The sequence below is a fragment of the Gigantopelta aegis genome, chromosome 4, assembly GCF_016097555.1.
Source record: "Gigantopelta aegis isolate Gae_Host chromosome 4, Gae_host_genome, whole genome shotgun sequence".
Classification (NCBI taxonomy): domain Eukaryota; kingdom Metazoa; phylum Mollusca; class Gastropoda; order Neomphalida; family Peltospiridae; genus Gigantopelta; species Gigantopelta aegis.
This window is the reverse complement of record NC_054702.1, coordinates 107,396,891-107,419,743: the sequence shown is the minus strand read 5'-3', so window position 1 is coordinate 107,419,743 and position 22,853 is coordinate 107,396,891. Positions and strand designations below refer to the sequence as shown.

At 38.5% G+C, this 22,853-nt stretch overlaps 1 protein-coding gene across 5 annotated transcripts in view; it reads left to right on the top strand.

Moving 5' to 3' along the window:
• LOC121371693 (probable G-protein coupled receptor CG31760) overlaps positions 1 to 22,853 on the top strand; it is a 115,963-nt gene that overhangs the window by 47,886 nt on the left and 45,224 nt on the right. For all 5 annotated transcript variants that reach the window (XM_041497772.1, XM_041497773.1, XM_041497774.1 and 2 more), the window contains 3 exons: positions 7,374 to 7,541; positions 13,272 to 13,389; positions 14,243 to 14,572. In XM_041497772.1, coding sequence (XP_041353706.1) covers positions 7,374 to 7,541; positions 13,272 to 13,389; positions 14,243 to 14,572 — 616 coding nt within the window. The remainder of the gene's footprint in view (positions 1 to 7,373; positions 7,542 to 13,271; positions 13,390 to 14,242; positions 14,573 to 22,853) is intronic.

Genomic DNA, 22,853 nt, shown 5'->3' with positions numbered 1-22,853 from the left:
GGGAATACAGTCTCTAGTGAGGAATACAAACTAGATTTTTATCTTTATATCATCTTTATTTATGCAAAGTAGTGAAAATTTAAAACATACATTTTGATCCTAGAGTGTGATGGAGAACAAGCCCCTAGGCCCGCCCCTCCCCAGTTCCTACGGGCCTGTTGTATTTTATATTAATAAATGCAAAGACTACATAATAATATTGTCGATAAGACATATTAGTTGTAAAGTGATTGTCAGTATGTGGCAACAGTATAATATTTTCCAACATTTCTGTGTTTCTGTACCCGGCTGTGGACAGTTTCGGCAGACTGGTAACACATTTTTTTAATAATTAAAAGTACACGGTTTAACCAAACACATTAAAACTAGGGTAACTAGTTAAAGAGAACAAAGTTTTTTTATTAAATTATTATACCTTGCTCTGGAATATCCACTGACGTGTCATATTTACATCTATGCTGAACAAGATTTATGATGAAATATAATTACATTTTGTGTGTTTTTCTTCTAATTAGGTCCATTTGCTTCAGTTTACATTAAAAATGTCATAAAAAATTGTTTAAAAACATGCTTGTATGCTAGTCTATGACCGTGTGGCTTCCTCGTCTTCGTCGGCAGTTGATTCATCCGAATTTTCGTCTAAGACAACATTTCCAGGAATAGGGACAAAGTCTCTGATAAGTGGTTCAAACTGATTCGGTTTGATGCCATTAGCACAAGCTGGACACAATTCTTCGTCACTCGAATCGCTAAGTTCGTCCATGCTGCTTGGTAGTTTCTTCAGTTTTCCTCTCATCGATGACGTCACGGGTCTAGCTCATCAATTGTCGACAGTTTCCGGCAAACATCGGAGATCGGCGAAAAACCCCACCCAACCAAGACTGGCACGCTTAATTTAGTCAATAAGGGGAGCGCGGTAGTTGCGTGTTGTGGTTTATGACGGCAAACAATTCATTACGCCGTATATATGGTTTGGTATCCGGTCTCCTTTAATATATTAATATTTATAAATATCCATTTAATGATACTCTACCTAATTTAGCATTTACTTGTTTGGGCTCTCATTGATGTACAAGGTGGTGTTTATTCTTGAAATTAAAAGAAAGATGTCAGTAAAACAGGTATTTCATTGCTATTGCAATATGTGAGGGACTGTCTCTGATGACGGTTTACCCTTATTCCTGTCCAAACCAAAATATTTGTAGACATTTCTAAGTACCTTTTGAATAAAACTGTCAAGAACCATTCTTAGTGTGTGATCTATTATACCGTTATTAAAGGTGCTATGTATTAAAGGTGCTATCTCCAAGTTGCAAAATGAATGCTATTGCAAATTTAAAATTTAAAGACTACACCTTCAACTATATGCCCATATATAATTCTAACAAAATAATTTTATCTACTATTAGAAAATACATTTTTATGATTGTGTAAATTTATGATGTGCTAATATTGAATGTATATTCACTAAATATGCTGATCATAATTAATAAATTCTGCTGCAATTCAAACTACTCAGTTAACTTGCAGTTTTAAATTAAAAGTTTCTTTAAGGGTAAATGAAACTGACACATGTTGATGAAAATGTATTATAGTCTGTTCCAATTAAGTACACAAATCACCTGTTTACTGACATTTTTCTTTTAATTTCAAGAGTAAACACCACTTTGTACATCAATGAGAGCCCAAACAAGTAAATGCTAAATTAGGTAGAGTATCATTAAATTGATATTTATAAAATATTTACCTGTCAGTTTAATATGAAAGACACAATTGACGAAAATCACGGATGAATGTAAACTGCTGTTAGCCTTTGGAAGGATATTTGGATGTATATTGCTGCTAACACCATTGCTGATTACCTCGGTGCTATCCATTCATGGGGGCTTCTGTTTCTACATGCTGTCTCAGGATGCGATACCGTCTCTGCCGTGTGTGGAATTGACAAAAAGATTGTCTTGGATGTATGGAAATCCCTGCCAAACTTGGGGAAAGTGTTCAACTACTTCTCCCATGCGCTGATGGAAATAACAGATGATGACATGGATGACATACAGAGGTTTGTTGTTGTCCTATATGGTAGAACCTATCCTCAAAAAGAGATAAATGAAGCACGAAAGCAGCTGTTCACTCATGAAAACCGCCAGGTACAAAACATTCTGCCAACTACGGAGATACTGCTGCAACGTGTGACGAGGATCGTCTGTCAAGTCGATCACATCTGGGGTCAGACCCAAATAGCTAACCCTGAACTTCTTCACCTGCAGACCGGGGATGGGATAAAGATGAGGAAGGTGACTGGTGTCCATTTTAGTCAATAATGTTACAAAATTTTAGTTTCTGTCCACACGTCTATACTATAATGCTGTTTAAAAGCATCCATGAGACTGAACGCTTAAGCAGGCCAGGTCAGGTAATAGGGCTTAACGTGTACATTCAGAGCAAGCTGTTGTAGCGCACGCCTCTCGTGGGTGCAGTTGTCGTGGACAGGAAAGGGGTTGGGGGTGGGTGGCAGAAGGGACAGCCCGCGTTGACAAGTGCCAAAGAGCACCACCAGCTCGACCAGCGTCGCTAGCGGGCGGAGGCATTTGTGGTGCTATTGAATTTGAATATTCCGTAGGATCAAGTCCAAAATTTAAAATTTTGCGCAGTTTACATGAGGTAATTTAACACATGATTTAGAACGGTTCATCGAAAGTAAAATTAAGGAGGTATTTGAGTAATTTCAACAATTTTGAGTAATTTCAATAATTTTTAAATTCAAAATCGCATATTATATATATATTATATATATATATATATATATATATATATATATATATATATATATATATAATATATATATAAGAACTGACCGCAATTATGTTTTGGTTCATGCAAGTATGAACCGAAAAAACGATTTGCACACTGTATGATCCCGCGTAGAGGGTCATACGAAAGTGTGCACATCGTTTTTTTTGGTTCCACCTTGCATGAACCAAAAAATAATTGCGGTCAAATCTTATAATTAAATTTATATGCATACTTTAACAATACATAACTGAATTTATTTTGTTTAGCTTTAAATATGCCTGTAGTATTGTTTGTGTAAACTTCATTGATACTTATGTCGCGTAAGAATGCGAACGTTAATTCACTATTATTTGAATCAGGTGATTTTTTGTAAATGACGTCATTTCCTCTAGCTGCTGTGCATTTTTACGGATCATTTAGTTATATTGCCCTATTCGTGTTTAGTTTATATTTTATGAAAGTGAACGAAGGGAACGTGTCTAACATTTATGCTGTTGGTGGAACCGTTTAATTTTCGCCAACAGCTGTTGAACATCGCTTACAAGTAAGTTACAAGCGTGAAGTTTCCTACATGATTTCTTTGACCAACGACCGAGTCTCATGTCATGATTAGCGAAGAGGGTTATTTTTGTTGTGTGTTTTTTTTTAATCAATGCGTATAGATCCATATGTCTACTCTGCTATAGCATTTTCCATTAATTTATCGTATACATTTGTTGTAGCTTTCACGTGTGTTTTCTTCAAAACATCTAAATATGATTGCTAGAATAATCCGTTTTTTCACTAAAGTAGTGCGAGTCGAGGGGGGGGGGGGGGGGGTAGTAGGCGTGGCTTAATTGTTTTGGGTTCATCGAGATATGAACGAAAAACCCCCACCTCTGGACCAATCAGATTGCCGTAAAGTGTGTAGACGCAAAGAAAATTTAATTATATATATATATATATATATATATATATATATATATATATATATATATATATATATATATATATATATATATACAGTCAAACTTCGTTAACTCGAAGTTGAAGGGGACGACGAAATAGTTCGAGTTTCAGGGAGTTCGAGTGTTCGAAATTCGTACAGCAGACCTCAAAGTGAAACTGCATTGCAGTATTATCATTTCGTTGATATCGGATGTTAGCACATTTCTTCTGTGTATATGATAAAACTAAGTAAATATTAACAGAAACGAGATAAATCCGATCAATTTGACGTACATCTCTATGTACTTTTATTGTATTAATTGACAGTAAAGGTAAAAAACACACAACGAAAACTGAAAGCATGTACTTACATATAGCCGGAAGTAAGCGATAAATTAAAGTTGATATATTTTTCAAATGTCAAAACAAGGCGGAACGTAACGTTGTAATAAATTAAAATACTGAATGTCGATTAGCACTAAGTACGTTTGTTTACCAAATAAAAAATACACAATATAAATAGCAAAATTATTGTAAATCACAAAAATCATTTTAAAAACCCTCACTAACATAGCGAGACATAACATAACAAATCAAAACGCTGTATGCCAAATAGCACTAGGTTATGTACCTTTCTGCACTCGTTTAAGAGAAAAAACAAACAGCGTTAATTGTTATTACATCAGTTCTTTGAAGATTACGAGACTATCCGTACTTTGTGTAATGAGGCCCGCTGCCGTGTACAAACACCGACAACCCAATGCAGGCATGTAGGATCATTTCGTTCCGCATAGTCGGCGATCTATTATTCTGTAATTACCGCGTGTATCATCGATAGCCGAGACCAGTCGGGACACTCACGCTTTAAAGTATTACCGGTACAGTTAAAAGGCTCAGTCACTCCACAAACTTCGAGTTTTGGAAGTGCAATATCCCTTATTTTTTTTATGGTGGGACCACAAAATTACTTTGAGAGATAGAGTTTTTCGAATGTTCGAAGTTTGAGTGTTCGAAGTCTGTTATTACTAGTTTGTATAGCAGTTCGGCCGGGACCGCTGTTTCACTTCGAGAGATCGACGTTTACGAAAGATCGAAGTTTGAGTTATCGAAGGTCGACTGTATATATATATATATATATATATATATATATATATATATATATATATATTGGGTGTCTGTGTACGCTTACATAAAATATGTGCGTTAATCTGTATGTCTGTATGTCTGTCAATCAAATTCGTCTGTTTGACCAAAAGAAAGGGATTTAAGCGCAGGAGTGAATTGGGGCTAGTGTATGAAACAAAAATCATTATATTATATTGTTTGTCCATTGAAAAAGTCAAATCGTATTTTCTAGGGGCGGGGATTGGAGGGGGTGAAGTGGGTGGGTGGGTTTGGACCGCAATCAAATTAACCATTTTGACAAACATTGTTTTATTACACAACACTGCAGGTCTATTTCTGCTAGAACACGATTAGACCATTCGTGCTGTTTCAAATTATTCCATATAGCAACTTATTTGATAATATATATATTACTTATTTGATAATATATATATTTTTTACAGAGTGTAAAAATAATATGTGCATAGAAAAATGTAAAAGGTGTGCACATGTACATGTATTTATCTACCCACATCGTTTAACCTACTGCTCTTTTCCCATTGCATGCAAATATTTAATTTAATTTAAAACTATATATTATTTAATATGTTAAAGGTTCTATGTTAAAGTTGCAAATATTATCTTTTGCTTTTTTCCCCCAAAACAATTACAACCAAATAATTCCATTTACTAGTAGAACATTTATTTATTTATTATTATTATTATTATTATTTTTTTTATTTTATTATTATTATTTTTTTTTTTGGGGGGGGGAGAGTATCTTGAGTGTTAAACGCATTAATTAGTGACGTCATTGTTTTATGCGTACACATTCAAAGCACTAAATTTACCAAAAAATGTGGTCAACTGATAAAGAAACAAAGATGGTGGCTCTGCTTTATTTAGCCACAAAATATTTGGCAAAGCCCTCTGTCGTCAGGGCAAAACAATATTATTCTAGATTTAATTATCAAAAGAGTATGGGTTGGATCGATTTATTTGTAGTTTTTATTACAAGTTACAAATGAAAAAAAGAACGAAATATTGTATTTTTAACTTTGACATCGGACCTTTAAGATTTTTCAAACATTTCTTTTTTTTAAATGCACTGCATATGGTAATGAACTATATAATCATGTTATTGCTACCATGAGTTAAATGATATAATAATGATAATGATAATAACTAAAATGGTAAATTGATCATAATCAAATGAACAACTATACCATAGTAGAACAAGAATCAAATAGAACCCAGGTTAGTTATTAGAAATAAGCATAGCAGATTTAAACTTTATATTATTCCGGCGTTGTCCCATTATATGACCCTCGTCCATTAGTTACCAGGTGCAGATCTACAAACTTTGAAAGAGGGGGAGGGAAGCACCTGATTAAAAATATGAGGCTCTTTGTTTTTACATTAAACATTTAAAATATATTTCACAAAAAGGATGACAATCATGAGATATTACATTTAATAAAACATACATATTAATGCATAAACACTTTAGGAATGATCAATAAAATAATTTGTAAACAAATCGCCGAAAAAGGTCTCTCGTAAAAGGATGAGGAACTACTACTACTACACATAGAGAGAGAGAGCGAGAGCGAGAGAGAGAGAGAGAGAGAGAGAGAGAGAGAGAGAGAGAGAGAGAGAGAGAGAGAGAGAGAGAGAGAGAGAGAGAGAGAGAGAGAGAGAGAGAGAGAAATCAGCTGCAAAAAAAATAATATGTCTATCAATCTACCAAAGAGTTAATTAGAGCTACAAAGTGGGCACCGAATGTACGTATAGCCAAACTGGCGACAAAATGGTTCGATGGCAACAAAATAGTTCGGCAGGTGTGACGATTTTATCGCCGGGGACAAATGGGCCGTGATATAGTGCTAAGATCGCTTTGTTGAACGGGGCCCGGGACCACTACTAATAATATAAGCATCACAAGAAATAATAATAGAGAGCCTATATATCGCCTTTTGTCTCTTTGACGAAATAATATTTAGCTAGGTTCCTTAGGTCCTAATATGTGGTCAATCGTTTGTTTACTTTCTAAACACTAACCTGAAATGTGACACACAGTTACATCATAATATACTGTATGAAAATCCACAAAGACCAATTTTGAATCACACTAACAAATCCAAGATCAATTTGGGTTTTTTATGTTAAAGATACATACCCCCGAGATGTTCTGTGTTCATTGAATTGTTAACGCGACAAGTGCTTGAATATGTGTAGATGTGTATTTGCTTTGTGTTTTCTTAATTACATACTTGTCCATGTGTATGGTACTTTACAAAGTTATAGTACGTTTTCGGACCTGTATGATCGCCATAGATAAGTTCGACTGTATGTAGATATCAAATTAAAGCAAATATGATAATAAATTGCAATATTACAATGACACAGATTTACAAGAGAAATAGTATTACATTAATATGTAGAATATACAAGTACATGCTATTGGTTTTTAAAGAACACATGGAACAAAATGTAAAGATTTGCCAAAACTCGTTGGATTATACATTGTCTCGGTTTCTCTGTTACAGCCCCGCTGACCCTTCTCAAGCGAATATCTCCTTTCGACAGCCCATTGTGTCGTATGAAGATGGACAATGGACGTTACCATACTTCAACTGTGGTGGTGGCGACATCTGGATAGTGTCGTACACATTGCCTATTCTCGCAATTAGTCCATCAGGACTGCCAGTATGTCAGTATGTAGTTTAATTTGTGTTCTGCGTTTGCGTTTTGGTGAACATGTGTGTGATTTCATACATATGGTGTGATATGGCATGGTGTGTAATAATATTTATTACACACTGGTGTAAGATATTGCTCATGTCATAACAATTATTCAATATCTAACTAGTGTAATATTGGCACGCACAGAATGGCGCGGTAGGTTTTTTAATTTGAAATACGTCAAATATGATGATCAGGGTCTAACTAATGATGAAACTTGCATAGCTTAAATTAAAAATGAAAATCTAGATTTAAAATGTATTAGTATTTTAATCTGAATGGGAAAAACCGTGTTCCGTAAACAAGGCAAAATTAGTCTGGACTGTTGTGTAATCAGATGCTCGTCCTCGGGAGATATGTAGCAGGATGTTTCGTTGCTCCTGCACTGCCTGTATGAGGACTGCCACTCCAAAGACTAGCTAAGAAAACCCAAACGTGCACAGGATAGAGCTCAATGGAATATATATACAGCTGTGGTGGTGTCACGGGGATTCTATAATTCCCGTAACTGAATAAAACACGATTATCAAAATATCTCTCCTAACTGTATATCTATTAGATCTCTCTGTAACAGGCTGTTAAACCCTAGTATGGCTCGTCTCTAGGTATGATCAGAGATACGATCTTATATAAGTATATATTATAATAGCACGTTAGTTCTCTAGAAAACACAACAAAAACACAATACACTTTAGAATCTGTATCAATCTACGCTGACAAATGTACAGCCGTAGTAGTAAATTAATAACAGCAATAATAACAACCCAGAACTGATCACTTAATTAGTTAATCTCTAGGTGTCTAGTTACACAATATGCGAATCACTTCACCGTTACACCACACCCACACGTGTGATAATTGAGAAACGCTTACAGGAGAAGTTAATTAATAAAGGAATTACAACACCATTCCTAACTGGTTAATTTTTAATTAACCCTTACTACTCGTTCAGTAACGTGTGATAATTTAGGAACGCTTCTTGGGGAACTTAATTAATAAAGGAATTACAGCTCTATTCCTAACGGGTTAATTTTTAATTAACCCTTAACTACTCTTTCAGTAATCTGTAACACAAAATTAATACTGGTACCTATCACAATAAAGACAATAACCTACAGTTTACCTAGGGTCTTCTAGGATGACTGGCTAAGCTTTATATTACCAAATACTCATATAATGTTAGAACAAAAAGTCTACGATTTACTTCGTCAGATGACCGAAGACACTGTCTAAAGAATATTGGTATAATACAGTATTAAAATATTTAAAGTCACATCAATCACATCAAGGTTATACACAGAGCAGAAATGATATTTACCAAGTCCTAACGGACTACGTTCGTGATCCCCTCGAGCCGTCCTAATTCGTTCTCCCAGATATCTCTAAATCCTAGCTATTTATTCCAAAATCAGAAATTCGCCTGGGGGTACAAGGCGGTACCTCACGTATCATCTCATAGTCTGACTCTACTAGAGTCGGTATTATTTCTCTCTGATCGTCAGACTTACTGACGCCATCGTCGCCAAAATCACGGTTGTAAAACCGCACTCGCAGAGATATTACGTAACTACTCGCCACATGGCCTCCGCAGCTGGACTAAGTGCATATTGGAATGTCCGATCGTGCGAAGTATTACGTAACAAGTTGCCCACCTGGGCTACGGGCAATAAACTGCACACGGCCCTCTAAACACAATTAAAATCGCCACAGGCGAAACAAATTTAAGAGCATGTACCGTGACAGGTGGCATGAACTCATGAATCACTGTAAAAACAATGATGATATCAGGAGTTCTCGAACGATGAGCATATCCTGCCCAACCGGTAGCACCTGCCATGAGCACAATGTACTTTATAGAAATGTACAATATTTTCACACAAAAAATGAAAAGACATGTACAAGGGCAAAATAGGGTATTGGATTTGTCACAGTTTTAGTCAGTGATGCATCATATCATGAAGTCGTTGGGTGTTATAACCCTGATCAAACAATTTCTACCAGAACAAAATGGCGGTCTTTAAAATTGGCATATGACGAGCATGCCTTAAGGTATATCAAAAGTTGCGAAATATAGACACCAACAGCTGGTGCAGAAGGAATATTGCTCGACATGTGAAAATTAACTAGTGGAAAGTTGAAGTCATCCCTTTTATCATACAGTTTTGTATGAAGGCCAACATCGTTCTGAATCTGTGTATAGATCAAGCCATGAAACAGATTTTATACTTTCTGTAGTATCCTTTATTTCTAACTCTGGTGAGTAAATCAATGGAAGGTAATCTGTGATCTTATTATTATTGAATGATATAAGGTCATCATTATATCGAAAAGAGGAAACAAACTTTTTCACCAGGCACCTGTCATTTTAATTTAGCCAGATTTAATTAGAAAATCTGATTCATGTGCAAAAAAAAAAAAAGCAAAAAAAAAAAAAAAAAGTAGGCGACTAATGGAGCACATTTGGTGTCCATGGGGACACCTATTTCCTGTCTATATGTCCTATTCCCAAATCTGACATATATCATGTCAAGGAGGTAGTCCAGCATTTCACATACATCTGTCTCAGCAAACCTTCACTTTTAATACATTGTCAGATCCAATATAGATAGTTATATAGTTTTATTATCCAATATGGTTCAACATAACCGAGTTAGTAATAATCATACGAAGCACACGTGTGATAACAAGTGTAATGACGTAATTATTTAAAGCGACACCATAACATGACGTTGCTTCTCCAGTCCTAGCTCAGACTGTGCATTTGAAATATGACGTCATTTCGTCATGTCCTTCTGGTTGTGGCTGAAACATTTTAAGTTAGGCCTTGTTATTCATAAAGAAAACAATAATATGGATAATAAAGAAATTATTACACTCCCGTTTTAGTCGTACTTATATTACGAAATTCGTGTCAGGATTCATGTATTACCCTCGCTCTCGCTCGGGCAATACAAACATCCTGACACTCGTTTCGTAAAATCAGTACGACACACAAGCTCGTATAATAATCTCTATGTATCTCTGTGCACCTCTTTTTCTTGTGGAGTGGGACGTAGCCCAATGGTAAAGCACTCGCTTGCTGCGCAGTGGGTCCGGAATCGATCCCCGTCGGTAGGCCCATTGGGCTATTTCTCATTCCAGCCAGTGCACGAAGACTGGTATATCAAAGGTCATGGTATGTGTTATCCTGTCTATGGTATGGTGCATATAAAAGATCCCTTGCTACTACTGGAAAAATGTAGAGGGTTTCCTCTCTAATACTACGTGTCAAAATTACCATATGTTTGCCATCCAATAGCCGATGATACTAAATCAATGTGATCTAGTGGTGTTGTTAAGCAAAACAAACAAAATGTTTGTCGTGGGAATTGTCGTGTACAGTTTTGAATATTCCAATGGTTAATACTGGTGAACTTTGATCTTGCAATTAGATAATTTCAAGTAAATCTTTCAGTTCTTAAGAATCAACATTAATATCATTTCTTACACACCCGTTGGTGAAAACATTATTCGTTATTTGTGACAACACATACTTGTTAACACATAAATGTGATAACATTTTACAGACACACGACTGGCTGCACCTAGTTGATGTCTGGTGCTTATAACACGTTTAGAGTCTAGACTCAAGACTAATAGTCTGAGACAGTAATGTCATGGCAACGCCATACAAATTGCATGCGTGTGACGTCATTTGAGATTGAGTCTGGTCACCAATGCCATACCATCCAATGGAAAAGCAGGGTAGATATCGATCACTAGATGTGACGTACAAGTTAACCTGAAATTGACTGTTTTTTGAAGATATGTAAGAAATAGAATACTACATTCGTGTCCGTTAGATAGTTTATCTTACAGCTCGTTGTTTAAAAATGTATCCAACTTGCTTTTGACTGTTTGATACATTTTTAAACAACTCGTTGTAAGATAAACGGTATCTAACGAGTCGGAACGCTCATGTAGTATTCTCTATTTTTCTCGACGACTTTTTGGCAATATATTTAAAACCAGTAAGGAAATATGTTTTTGGCGAAGGTGAATACAAGATACATTTTCATTTACTAAAAGCAAAATGAAATGAATTAATGCAAGCTGGTTGCAATCAACTCTACCGGTCTACCTGTAGATAAGACAGCATTGCGTGGACTCCCATGTCAAGGTGACATTTATATCTGTGAGTAATAATTAAAATATCGACCAATCACATTTCGCCTTTTATAACGTTATTTGGGAGCATACAAATTCTAAAAAGTGTGGGCGAGACTATTTATGCGGCCACCATACCATACCAAAACGTAAGAGTGGGCTTAGGCGACTGCTCAAATGCAATATATTATATATACATATATAACTTCAGGTGTTTAACGTACTTTAAAGATCTCGAACTCTTCCACGTATTATTTTGATTTCGACTTGTTATATGGAGCGCTCAGCTTACTTATCTCGATGGAGTGGTATCTAGCTGTCGATAGGGTGATCACCTGAGATTCTTTGGTTACAGGATAGAATCTCATCAGTGGGCCAGTTTCTGAATGTTTTTCCTTTCCCAACAGGTGCTCCACGATTGGTGTATCAAAGGCCTATAAAAGGCCTATAAAAGGCCTATCAAAGTGCATATAAAAGATCCCTTGCTGCTACTGAAAAAATAAATCTTGAGCTATCGATTTATTATGTCGGGCACTCAACATATATTAACTCTCAACATCAAGTATGTCTTTTTCTTTTCCAATTCCAAAAAGTGTTCGAGATCTTTAAAGTAAGTAAAATAAGTGTATGATAAATATACTATGGTGGTATATTTAGGAAACACACATATTTGTTTTCTTCCTTCAGAAATCTCACTCTCCCTACTAATTATCTCGATGTATTGACTTATTATCTTGAGCTCTTCACTTATGTTGAGTGCTTGACTTATATCGAGCTTTAACTTATTATGTCAGGCTCTATACTTGTTATCTTGAGCTCTCAACATATCATCTAAAGCTATATATGTATTATTTCAAACGCTCGACATTAACTCTCGTCAACATGTATGTATAACTTGAGCATTTCGTATGTGCTTGAAATAATTCCGAATGTTTCCAAGTTCTTTTCAAATCGCTGGCATGATTCTGCAAATAAGGTTTTGATTGGTCGAATGAAAAGTCAAATGGACATGAGCTCCAACGGAATGCTGTCAGGTCCACAGGTAATAGTAATTAACCAGTGAGATGATTTTAATAGTTATTAACCAGTGGAGATGATTCAATCAGCTTGTGAATTAATAGAAATAAGAAGGAAGAAGTTGAAAGGCAACTTTATCAATGTATCAAAATAGATAAAAGGCGAGAGGGACAATAAATACGTTTGTAATTTAGAATCGAAAAAGTATTACAGAAAATTAATTTGCAAAATATAATTCGAGTTACAGTGCCTCAATAGCTAAAAAAAAAAAAAAGGTCTTGGAGAGCAAAATGTCTGTGAAAAGTGATATCCTAAAACAAATCCATGTACAATTCAAAACATGAAATTTTTTAATCACATTAATGCAAATAAACTACTGGATACAGCAGCAGAAGAATTAGTAGAAATAGGATATACTGAAGAACTAGAATTTCTTAAAAATATAAAACGTTATAAAAGCTCTCGTTAATTGTTTTGATTGCATATATTAAGTCGATACTATTTTATGAGTACAAGACCACACTACGTTTTTGCTTCAGAGGTGTCCTTACAATGGATATAGAACTGACCGACGTTGACATCAACCAATGTGACATAGAAGGCAATGAAATACTACATGAATTCGGTAGCACACATAACTGCCAACCTACAACGAAGGTAAGCCATTTTTCTTTCCCACCAAGTACAGAAGAAAACAATGCAGTATTGTACAGTACAATACAAGTACAGTACAATAAAAGTACAGTACAGTGCAGCGCAGTGCAGTACAAGCGCAATGCAGTACTGTACAGTACATTATAGTATAATGCAATTCCTAAGGATGTTATTCAAAAACCGATTCAGAGTCCAAATCTATGACCGATAGTTTAACTACAGATCACAAATTGCGTTGCTGAAAAGTTGTCTGCATTGAAACGGGACTGCTTGTTTTCGCTTTTGTCTGTGCTGTAGAGCTGGGCGGTATTATGTCAATACCGATTTACTATACCGAGCAAATTTCAAAATACCGAAATTTCGGTATTGAAAAATATTTCCCGGAAAGCACTAATAATATATCTGACAAACGCAAAATGGGTTGGTATAAATCAGACGAGAGCCTCGTGTATGGAATTTAAGTGATAGTTATAGGAATGTACCTACCAAGTTTCGGTCTTTCTCTGTTTTTGTTTTTCCTATCGTGGTTACAGTGGTGAATACATAACTTTTCTGTAACTCTAAAGAATGTTTAAACAAGTTCTATAAACATCTGTGGTAATCAATAACCATTGCGAGATGCGTCATCAGGTAAGTATAATGATGGCAGATTGGTCGGCAGTGCAGATCAAAAGAGTCGAGACCAGGATTGAAAACTGTTAAAAAGACCTTGTGTATTATATATAGAGGATATCATATGAGTGTCCATGACAGTCGATGTTTACAACCTACATATCATTTAGGCATGAGTGTCGTAAATATACATTATAACTGCTGCTACTATTACTACTACTATTATTATTATTACTAATTTCAGTGTGTGCCTGTAAAAGGACAAGGTTTTAAACGTGGAACATACCTGTGTGTTTGTGAAGATGGCTACTACTTCCCAGACCCGACGGCAAAAGTCAAAGCTTACAATGGCACCGTCGTCGAAGAATACAGCGACTTGAAAAACGCGTCCGATATGGCGTCACGGTTTAGATGCTTACCGTGCTCCAGGGGCTGCCATACCTGTGTTGATCCGTCCCCGTGTATCTTCCAGAACAACTACATTATCAGAAACGTCATCGCGTGTATGATCGTCTTAATGATCATTGCTTGTTGCTGCATCTCACTCGTTGTTCTGATATACAAGAATGTTCTGGTACAGTATAACCTGCTCCTGCCTCCCTTAAAACTGTTGGTTCTACTTTAATGTTGTTGTTGTTGGGTGGTGGGTGGTGAATGGAGTCGATTTGGGGTGTGTTGATGTCGAGGTTTTTGTGGGGTTTTTTGTTTATACATGTACACCTTCCGGTACAACTGTCGGTTCTGTTGTTGGGTTTTTATATGCACCATCCCATAGACAGGATAGCACATACCACAGCATTTGATATACCAGCCGTAGTGCACTGGTTGGAACGAGAAAAATACCTATGGGCCCACCGACGGGGGATCCATCCTAGATTGACAATGCATCAGACGAGTGCTATACCACTGGGCTCTGTTCCTCCATGATTTGTACAGAGATGGGAATTTTGATAAATCGTACGATTTGGTCTGTCTTACTTATATCTTCTCTATCTTGTTTTGTTTTACCCTTGCAAATATTACTGCCATGCATATATGCTTACTACTGAATCTAGGTCAGAACACTCCCTGGTCGTCTCCCTGGTTAAAGCCCCTGATGGTCAGATTCCATCTTTTCAACCTAGCTTGTTAGGTGCATATCCAGGGGATGGCTTTGGGGGTTGAAACCCCTCCTCGCTGAAACTAAAAATATTCAAATATATATTCTGGGGGAGCATGACTTGATGTCGCTATAAACGTCGTTCGCCACAGTCTAGATCCCTCCCTGCTAATTTTCCTGCACACCTTGTCACCTCTCTTTTTTGCATCAACTTAATTTTCATCAAATCGCCAAGTTAAAAAAAAAAATACTATACCACTTTTAATTGTCGATTAACTTAAATATTAATATAATTTAATATAATAAATGTTTTTGAAAATTTCTTTCTAATTTTCTTTATTATTCATACTTACCTAGTACTAATACAACAATAATGCTATACAACCTGAGTCATCTCCTCCACTGCGGAATTGTCTTCCCTTGCCAGATGTATATCCATATCCGTGCATGAGCAGACCATTGTCCTTGATTCAAAGTCTGTAATGACCGAATCCAGGGAAGACCTCCTAGGGGCTGATGGGAGGTTACCGTTGTTGTGCTAGTACTGGACAAGTATGAATAATAATGAAAATTAGAAACAAATTTTCTAATAGTCTTATTCAACTTGTTGTACTAGCACAACAACTATGCTATAACGGACGTGATTTAACACAGTTAGAGCACGTGAATTCAACATTAATGGGAGGAGGTAAGAAAACAAGAGGACTTAACGATTCTACCGACATGAATCGTCTCAAGTAATGACAAGGTGTACAACAACCAAGACATACGAGGTATAAAAGTCTAAGTGACTATTAATTATCAATACCCGAAATTACAAAACATCTTCCACCCCCAGCGTGAGGCAAAAACCATCTCACAAGTGAAATGAAAAGCACTAGACTGCCCCAGATAGTAACCACCCCCTTTCCCGAAACGGTGGCTCAACTATCTCCCGACACGGCCTGTATGAGCTGCCTACCGAAAAGAGGTCTCCCTCGTCTTGTGGCTCGTCGTACGGAAACAAGCTGCTGACCAGCAGTCACCAACTGGATACGTCTGGTACCATCGGGACCAACTGCCATGTCACGAAAATAGAAGCTGTCAAACTTATGTCGACCCTTCCATACTCCTGCATTCATCACCTTGATAATGTTCAAGGAATCGTGAAAATTCAGGGAAGCTGAGATCGCTTGAATCTCATGAGGCCGAACTGAGAAGTTCTACACGATCTCCTGCCATCTCATACGGCAGTTTGATGGTTGCAGCAATCCATCGAGACAAAGCATTCTTAGTAATGTCTCCCGACTGTTTAGTAAGAAATAAACGGCCTCTTCTTCCCACCACAAAGAAGTTTAGTACGACGGGGTAAAGGAGTCAGTCAGAATGATCAGAAGGCAAAGTACGAGACAAACTTTGAATGATTGCCGTAGGAAACTCCTCTCCTGGCACCTGGTTCTTAGCCACAAAGATGGGATCAGTCCGCAACATAACTGTTATAATCGACCAAATCATGCAAGAAAGCATGAATCTCACTAATACGGCGACAAACCGCAAGAGAGACCAGGAAAATCGTCTTCCAAGTCAAAAGTCAAAGAGTGTCAAACGGCAATGGCTCATAAGGCGGACACTTGGGCGTATGGAGAACCAGAAAGATGTCCCATTTTAACAAAATGGAAGGCCTCTCAACCGTGGATTGCAAAGATTTGAGTAAATCATGCAATATGAGATTCGTGGAAAAGTCAGTCCGACCACACTGCCTGAGAGTAGTGAAGATGAAAGAATGATGACTTTGGCTGTCTGAACTTTAAGCTTCCTTTCCTGGACCAAGGCTAGAAAGTATTGAGCTAAGTCTTTGACAGTAGGTGATAAGGGATCGAAATCACGTTCACCTGCCCAACGAACCCAAGTACTCAGTTGACCGGCACTTCGAAGAGGAAACGAGTTCAGCAATTCGGTTCGAAATGCCTCTGCCTCGCAGGGAAAACTCGACAACCTCCATGCATGAAACCGGAAGACCTCCGGCTTTGGGTGCCACACCGGCTGCCACAGCCACTGGCTGAGCAGATCTGGAAGAGGTGGCAAACGCACCGGCTCCTGCACTAACAGTGAGCTGAGGAAGCCAGGGTTGGGCTGCCCAACCCAGCACCACGAGCGTCACTCGACACAGTTGCATTCTGACCTTGGCCAGAACCTTGCTGAGTAAGACTGGGGGCGGGAAGGCATACAGATCCAACCCCGTCCTGTCCATGCTCAACACATCGTACTCTAGAGCAAGAGTATCGGGAACCGGTGACACAAACACCGGTAACTGGTGGTTCAGCCTGGTGGTGAACATATCCACTTGTGGACTCCCCCACAACAGCAGAATCCTGCCCGCAACCTCCTTTTGCAACATCCACTCTATTTGGACAGGTGAACGACGACTCAGGGTGTCCGCCAGATGTTGACTGAAGAGGGAATTTGTTTGGCCGTCAATTGCACAATTCCCGGATCTCCAAGGCCCTGTGACTCAGCGACTCGGACTTGGTGCCACCCCAATGATTGAGGTATGCAATGACTGCTGCGTTTGTTTTTTTTGTTTTATTTAACGACGCCACTAGAGCACATTGATTTTTTTTATCTTATCATCGGCTATTGAATGTCAAACATATGGTCATTCTGACACTTTTTTTTATTTCCAGCATACCTGTTAAAGTGGTATCAGTTTAGAATGGCAGTCACTATCTGAATGCGACATCACTTTAGAATCTCACTTACTGTCTGAACTTGAACAGGGGAAATAACTCTCAACAATATGTTCATCTTTCAGCTCAAATGTCTTTGCAAGAAGATTAATTCTTAATTAATTCTCCATCAGAATCATCAGGATCTGCACCTGAAGGCATCAAAAATCTCTCAGAGGCATGTTTCACCAACTGGCCCCTGTATGAAACGGATTTCAACAGTTTCTTTCTGGTTGAAAAATGCAGACAGTCTGTGATGAGTTCATGTCCCAAACTTGACCTCCAGTCACTCATAATTCTGCGAAGGCTTGAAAAACCTCTTTCAACCACAGTTGAGAAGGGAAGGCATAGTAGTATTTCAGTCAGTTTAAGAAAATTCTGAAATCTTTTTCTACTTGATCTGTAAACCATTGGCCAAAATTCTTCAGATTTTAAGCCATTTATTTGTGAACCATAAAATGATTTGAGGTCTTTAAATTCACTCATACAAGTGTATCTCTCAGCAGCAGCAGCATTTTGAAGCGGGACAATGAAGTGTTCTATGAGAGACTCAACATCATCATTGCAGAAACTCAACAAATTTTCAGATGGCCAGGTTTTTATGTCTAGGAATTTACACTTTGTTAAGACATGAGATTTTCTCTCCAGAACACGAAATCGTTCATCAATCGAGTTCTTTAGTTCACATACTTCATTCTTTCTACATTTATCCATATCTTCTTCTGTTATCATATCTTTCAGGATTAATGGCTTTAGCCAATATTTGACATACTTCATCTGGGTCGTTTGCTTTTCATCATCATCACTACTGTTTGCATTCACTGTAGATACGTTCGTGTCTTGTCTAGGAACCTTTACTTTAAAAGTTATTTTCTTTTGTGTATGACTGGTTTCTTCATTTGTTTGTTCCGAAGACTTGTTCTGACTTCTGGTTCCTGTTCTTGTTATTGTGCTCAGATTAAATTCTTACATCCAACTTTGAAAGTGTACTCTTGATATCTCTGTGTGCATCTGATATTGATTTGGTATCTTCACACTGAAGAGCCTGTGAAGCAGCTGTTTGGATCTTCATTATATCTTCCAAAATATGACATCTGCTCATAAACCTGAAACTTAACAAATTCTGCAAATACCCTGTTGCTTTGACTCCTTGTTCTTTATTTTGGTTTTCTTCCCTCATGTTTATGAAATGAAGTGGCAGTAGCAGCCAATTAAATCTGAGAGATTGCAAGCACCGTAGTAAGTGGGATGCAAATCTGGTACTGTATGGCTTTGGGATCTGCATTATAATTATGTTCATTTCCTTTCCAAGTTTGTTCAACAACATACATTCTGTTGGGCTGTTCTTGAAATGTTGGTACATTTCTGTATTAAAATCTATCACATCTGTAAAGGATTTTTTTTTACAGAATCTCCACCTGAAAGTTCAGGGCGGTGTGCAAAACAGTGTACTGATACGCACCATGGGGCTATGTTTTGTTTGAATTGGACAGTTAGACCTTTCTTTGTCCCAAAGTTCACACTGGCTCCATCGGCACCTGCCCCTATGCACTGATAAGCACTTGTGTTCTTGACCTTTTCTATTAATGTACCTCTAGAAATGTCTACAATGTTCTGGTTATCTTTGGTTTCCAAAACTTCGCCAGTGATTTTAGCTAAATTTGAAAGGAGGGCATGAAGCAAACTATCAGAAGTAACTCTTCCGTAATCTTTCATGGATATGAAGTTGAACAGAGATGTTCTTGGCACAAGTCCTGGAGCTGTTCTGATGAATAATAATTCACCTTCGTATGTCAGTTTATTTTTACTCACTGAAGACCCATCTATTAACCAACTGTAAAAGCTTCCATCTTGGATACCTGTAACAACTTCACCTACCATATTTTTAGCTATGTAGTGATTAAAAACCTTACAGGCCTTTGGGTTGTTAAAACTTGAACTTACAGAACATCCATTCTCAGAGTTCAGTTCCAATAAATCTCGAAATTCGCTATATGTTTTTTCTGCATCTCATAGCTGACTACAGGGTTTTTAGAGCTCGATTTCTAGCGGAACCAAATGTATATGTCAATGTTTTGTGTCTTTCGGAGGCCGGTTCGCTGGTTTCAATTTCTAAACATTTAATATGACCCTCAGACGCCATGTGACGTTCAAGATTAGGTTTAAATATATAGTTAGTTCCATACTGTCCATAAGCTTTCACGTCTTGAAATTTTTTTCCCCGGTACAATGTCTCAATACGTTTAAAGTGTTTTTGACAAACGTTGCACGTGGCATGCGTTACCTTTTGATCGATGCTGTCAAAAACGAACTGGTACGTTTTGTTTATTTCTTTAAACCAGGAATTTAAAACTGTTCCTTTACAAACAGTTTTTATAGTTGCTAGTTCCTCCATTTTATCTTTACAATCAGTTTGTTTGTTTTTTAAGTGTCTTACCAGGTTACATTTCGAAGATTTGTAAAGAGCGCAAGCAATACTTTTTTGTGCATTGATTCGATCTTTGTATGGATATTACTGAAGCACATTTCCGCAACCGACAAAAAAAATTATTGATTAAAACGAGCAGGTAATTCAAGGTTAGGAATATGATATCAGCGAACTAACAAAGTAATGTCTGATATAATACTAAATTTGGCACACTAAATTAGTATATATTTTTATTATGTAAGAACTGAACAAACATGTCCCTTTCGGTTCTCTTTGTTGGCAATTTGGTTCATAGAAATGGGCTAACCACCACTTGGCTTCAGCCAGACTAGTCTCGATAAACCACGATGTTTCAAACATGCACTGAATCGAATGTATGCTACGCTTTTGAAACAAGTTTAAACTGATGCTTGATAACCAGACTATTTTTGTTTTTAATTCGGTAACGTTTTACTCACTGATTATTCAATTTAATAAAAATTTTGAAATATTTCACACGAATCCAAATGGATTTGGATGTTTTATGCTTGTGCGAATCCTGGTGCGAATCGGATTCGGAGATTCACGTGAATTTTTAGCCCTGGTATTCCAACAGCGGCTGTCCCACACATGTGAGAGATGCCTCTTGAATCGTCTGAACCACACATTCAATGCAGCCAACGACTCGAGAATGCGCTGCTCCCGAGAAAGATGCCGAGCCAGTGCCTTGAAATTGTGGAATTTGAATCAGTTGGTCGAATAATCACAAGTGAAGTATCATGTCAATGACCAGACTCATGCCTGTCAGACATGCCTGGTGAGACGAAGCTGGAAACAACCAGTTGTGCATGCAGATGCCCAACAAATGCACACGGCCTATCACAGCCTTGACTATGCTGTCGCATAGGAAGTGCAGGAACTTCCAAAAATCCTGATGAATTGGAACATGCAATTAGGCGTCTTTCAGGTCGATTGATGCCGCCCACTCCGCAAACTGGAGTAAAGCCTGGACCTACTTCACCATCTCAATCTTCATGAATGCATTCAGCACTTTGAGGTTGAGAATCGGTCTCCACTCGCCATTTTTCTTTTGGGCAAATAACAAATGGGAGTAAAATCCCCGGGAGTCCAAATCCAGATGGTGGATGGCACCCTTGCTGAGAAACTCAGCAATCATCGTTTCCACCAGAACCCGTCCGTCGAACGACGGCATCGAAGGCATCTGGGGAGAAGTGAGAGGGGGAGCCGAAGAAAAGGGGATCTGATATCCCTCTTTGCCGACAGACAGAACCCATGGGTCCAGGTCTGGCAGGATACACCATTGTGGATTGAAAATGTCATAACCTGCCGTCCACGGGAATGTCTACTAACAGCACCTCCATTAAAAGTTGTCAGTTGTCAAAACACCCTCACCTAGATGGTTGTTCGCCTGAAAGAGAAGTTTTGATAACTTCTCCATCATCTCTAGGTCTCCGATGACGACACGTACAAAAGACGCCGAATGATAATCAGTCTTAATACGAGCAGAAACAACTGTTGCATGGTTCTGGAAAGACACGCCCAATGCCCAAGAGGGGGCCACCAGCTTCGTACCGGGTAAGAATTTCCCAATGGCCAAAGCCGGCGGAAACTCTTCCACCACCACTCCCATGATATGATCGGTGCCAGCGATCAAAGTATCAGTCTCCAGTAAGGATTCGTGTACCTCCTGGGGAAGCGAAAAACCAAACTCCGACTGCAGAACCTCCATCCACAGCGATCGATTTCCCAAAGAAACGCCCTGAAAAGTGGGAACAGCCACCTCTGCTGGGCATAAAAGTCAGACTTCGTTACTTACGAATTGAAGAACCGTTGCTTAATCGAAATCTTCTGCAGGCAGGACAGATGCATCGAGTCTCACCGCTCAGCAGTCTGGATCATCTGATACATCTTCCGACTCCAAACTGGAACCGGAAGGCAAATCTTCCTCAGAAGAGTCCTCCCTCAAACCCGGTGGCACCAAAGACCGTGGCTGACAGTGAAGGGAAGGGACTGGAACAAACCTTCGTCCCTGCATCACCCCCGCATCACCAAAATGATCATGGGTGGAAATAGGCACTGGCCGAGCTTGAAAACCAGGCGGCGGCAGAACAGCCGACATGGCTGGAGTTGAAGGCTGAGACACAAGTCCCACCTGTGGCATAGCTCGGAGTCACAAGAGACCACCGTGAACCTCTACCTCGGTCCGACGAGATAGGCAAAGCAGTGCATAAAAACGTCACCGACTCCCGCACACCTGATGACGGAGCCAGAGGAACCGGCCCGTCTGGGTAAACATACACGTAGGGAGGCCATCACCGACAGCATCCCCACGACTTCACTCTGCAATGGGCGGAACGTCGGATTTAGCAAAACCCCAAAACGACCGAGGCTGATGCCGTGCTACCCATCACCTGCCTCATGAACCGAACACCTTCGCCGAAACAGACGGGAGGGATGGTGCCCTCAAGCCACCCGACTTACCAAGCTGGAGCCGCTCCAGCCGGCTTCCATCCACAGGATAGGAAAGAGGGGGAACTATGGTGGCAGAATCCACCACAGCCTCCTTGCGCACAACCCGTGTTGACGCTACCTCCTCCTCCGCTATCAGAGATACAGGTGTCTC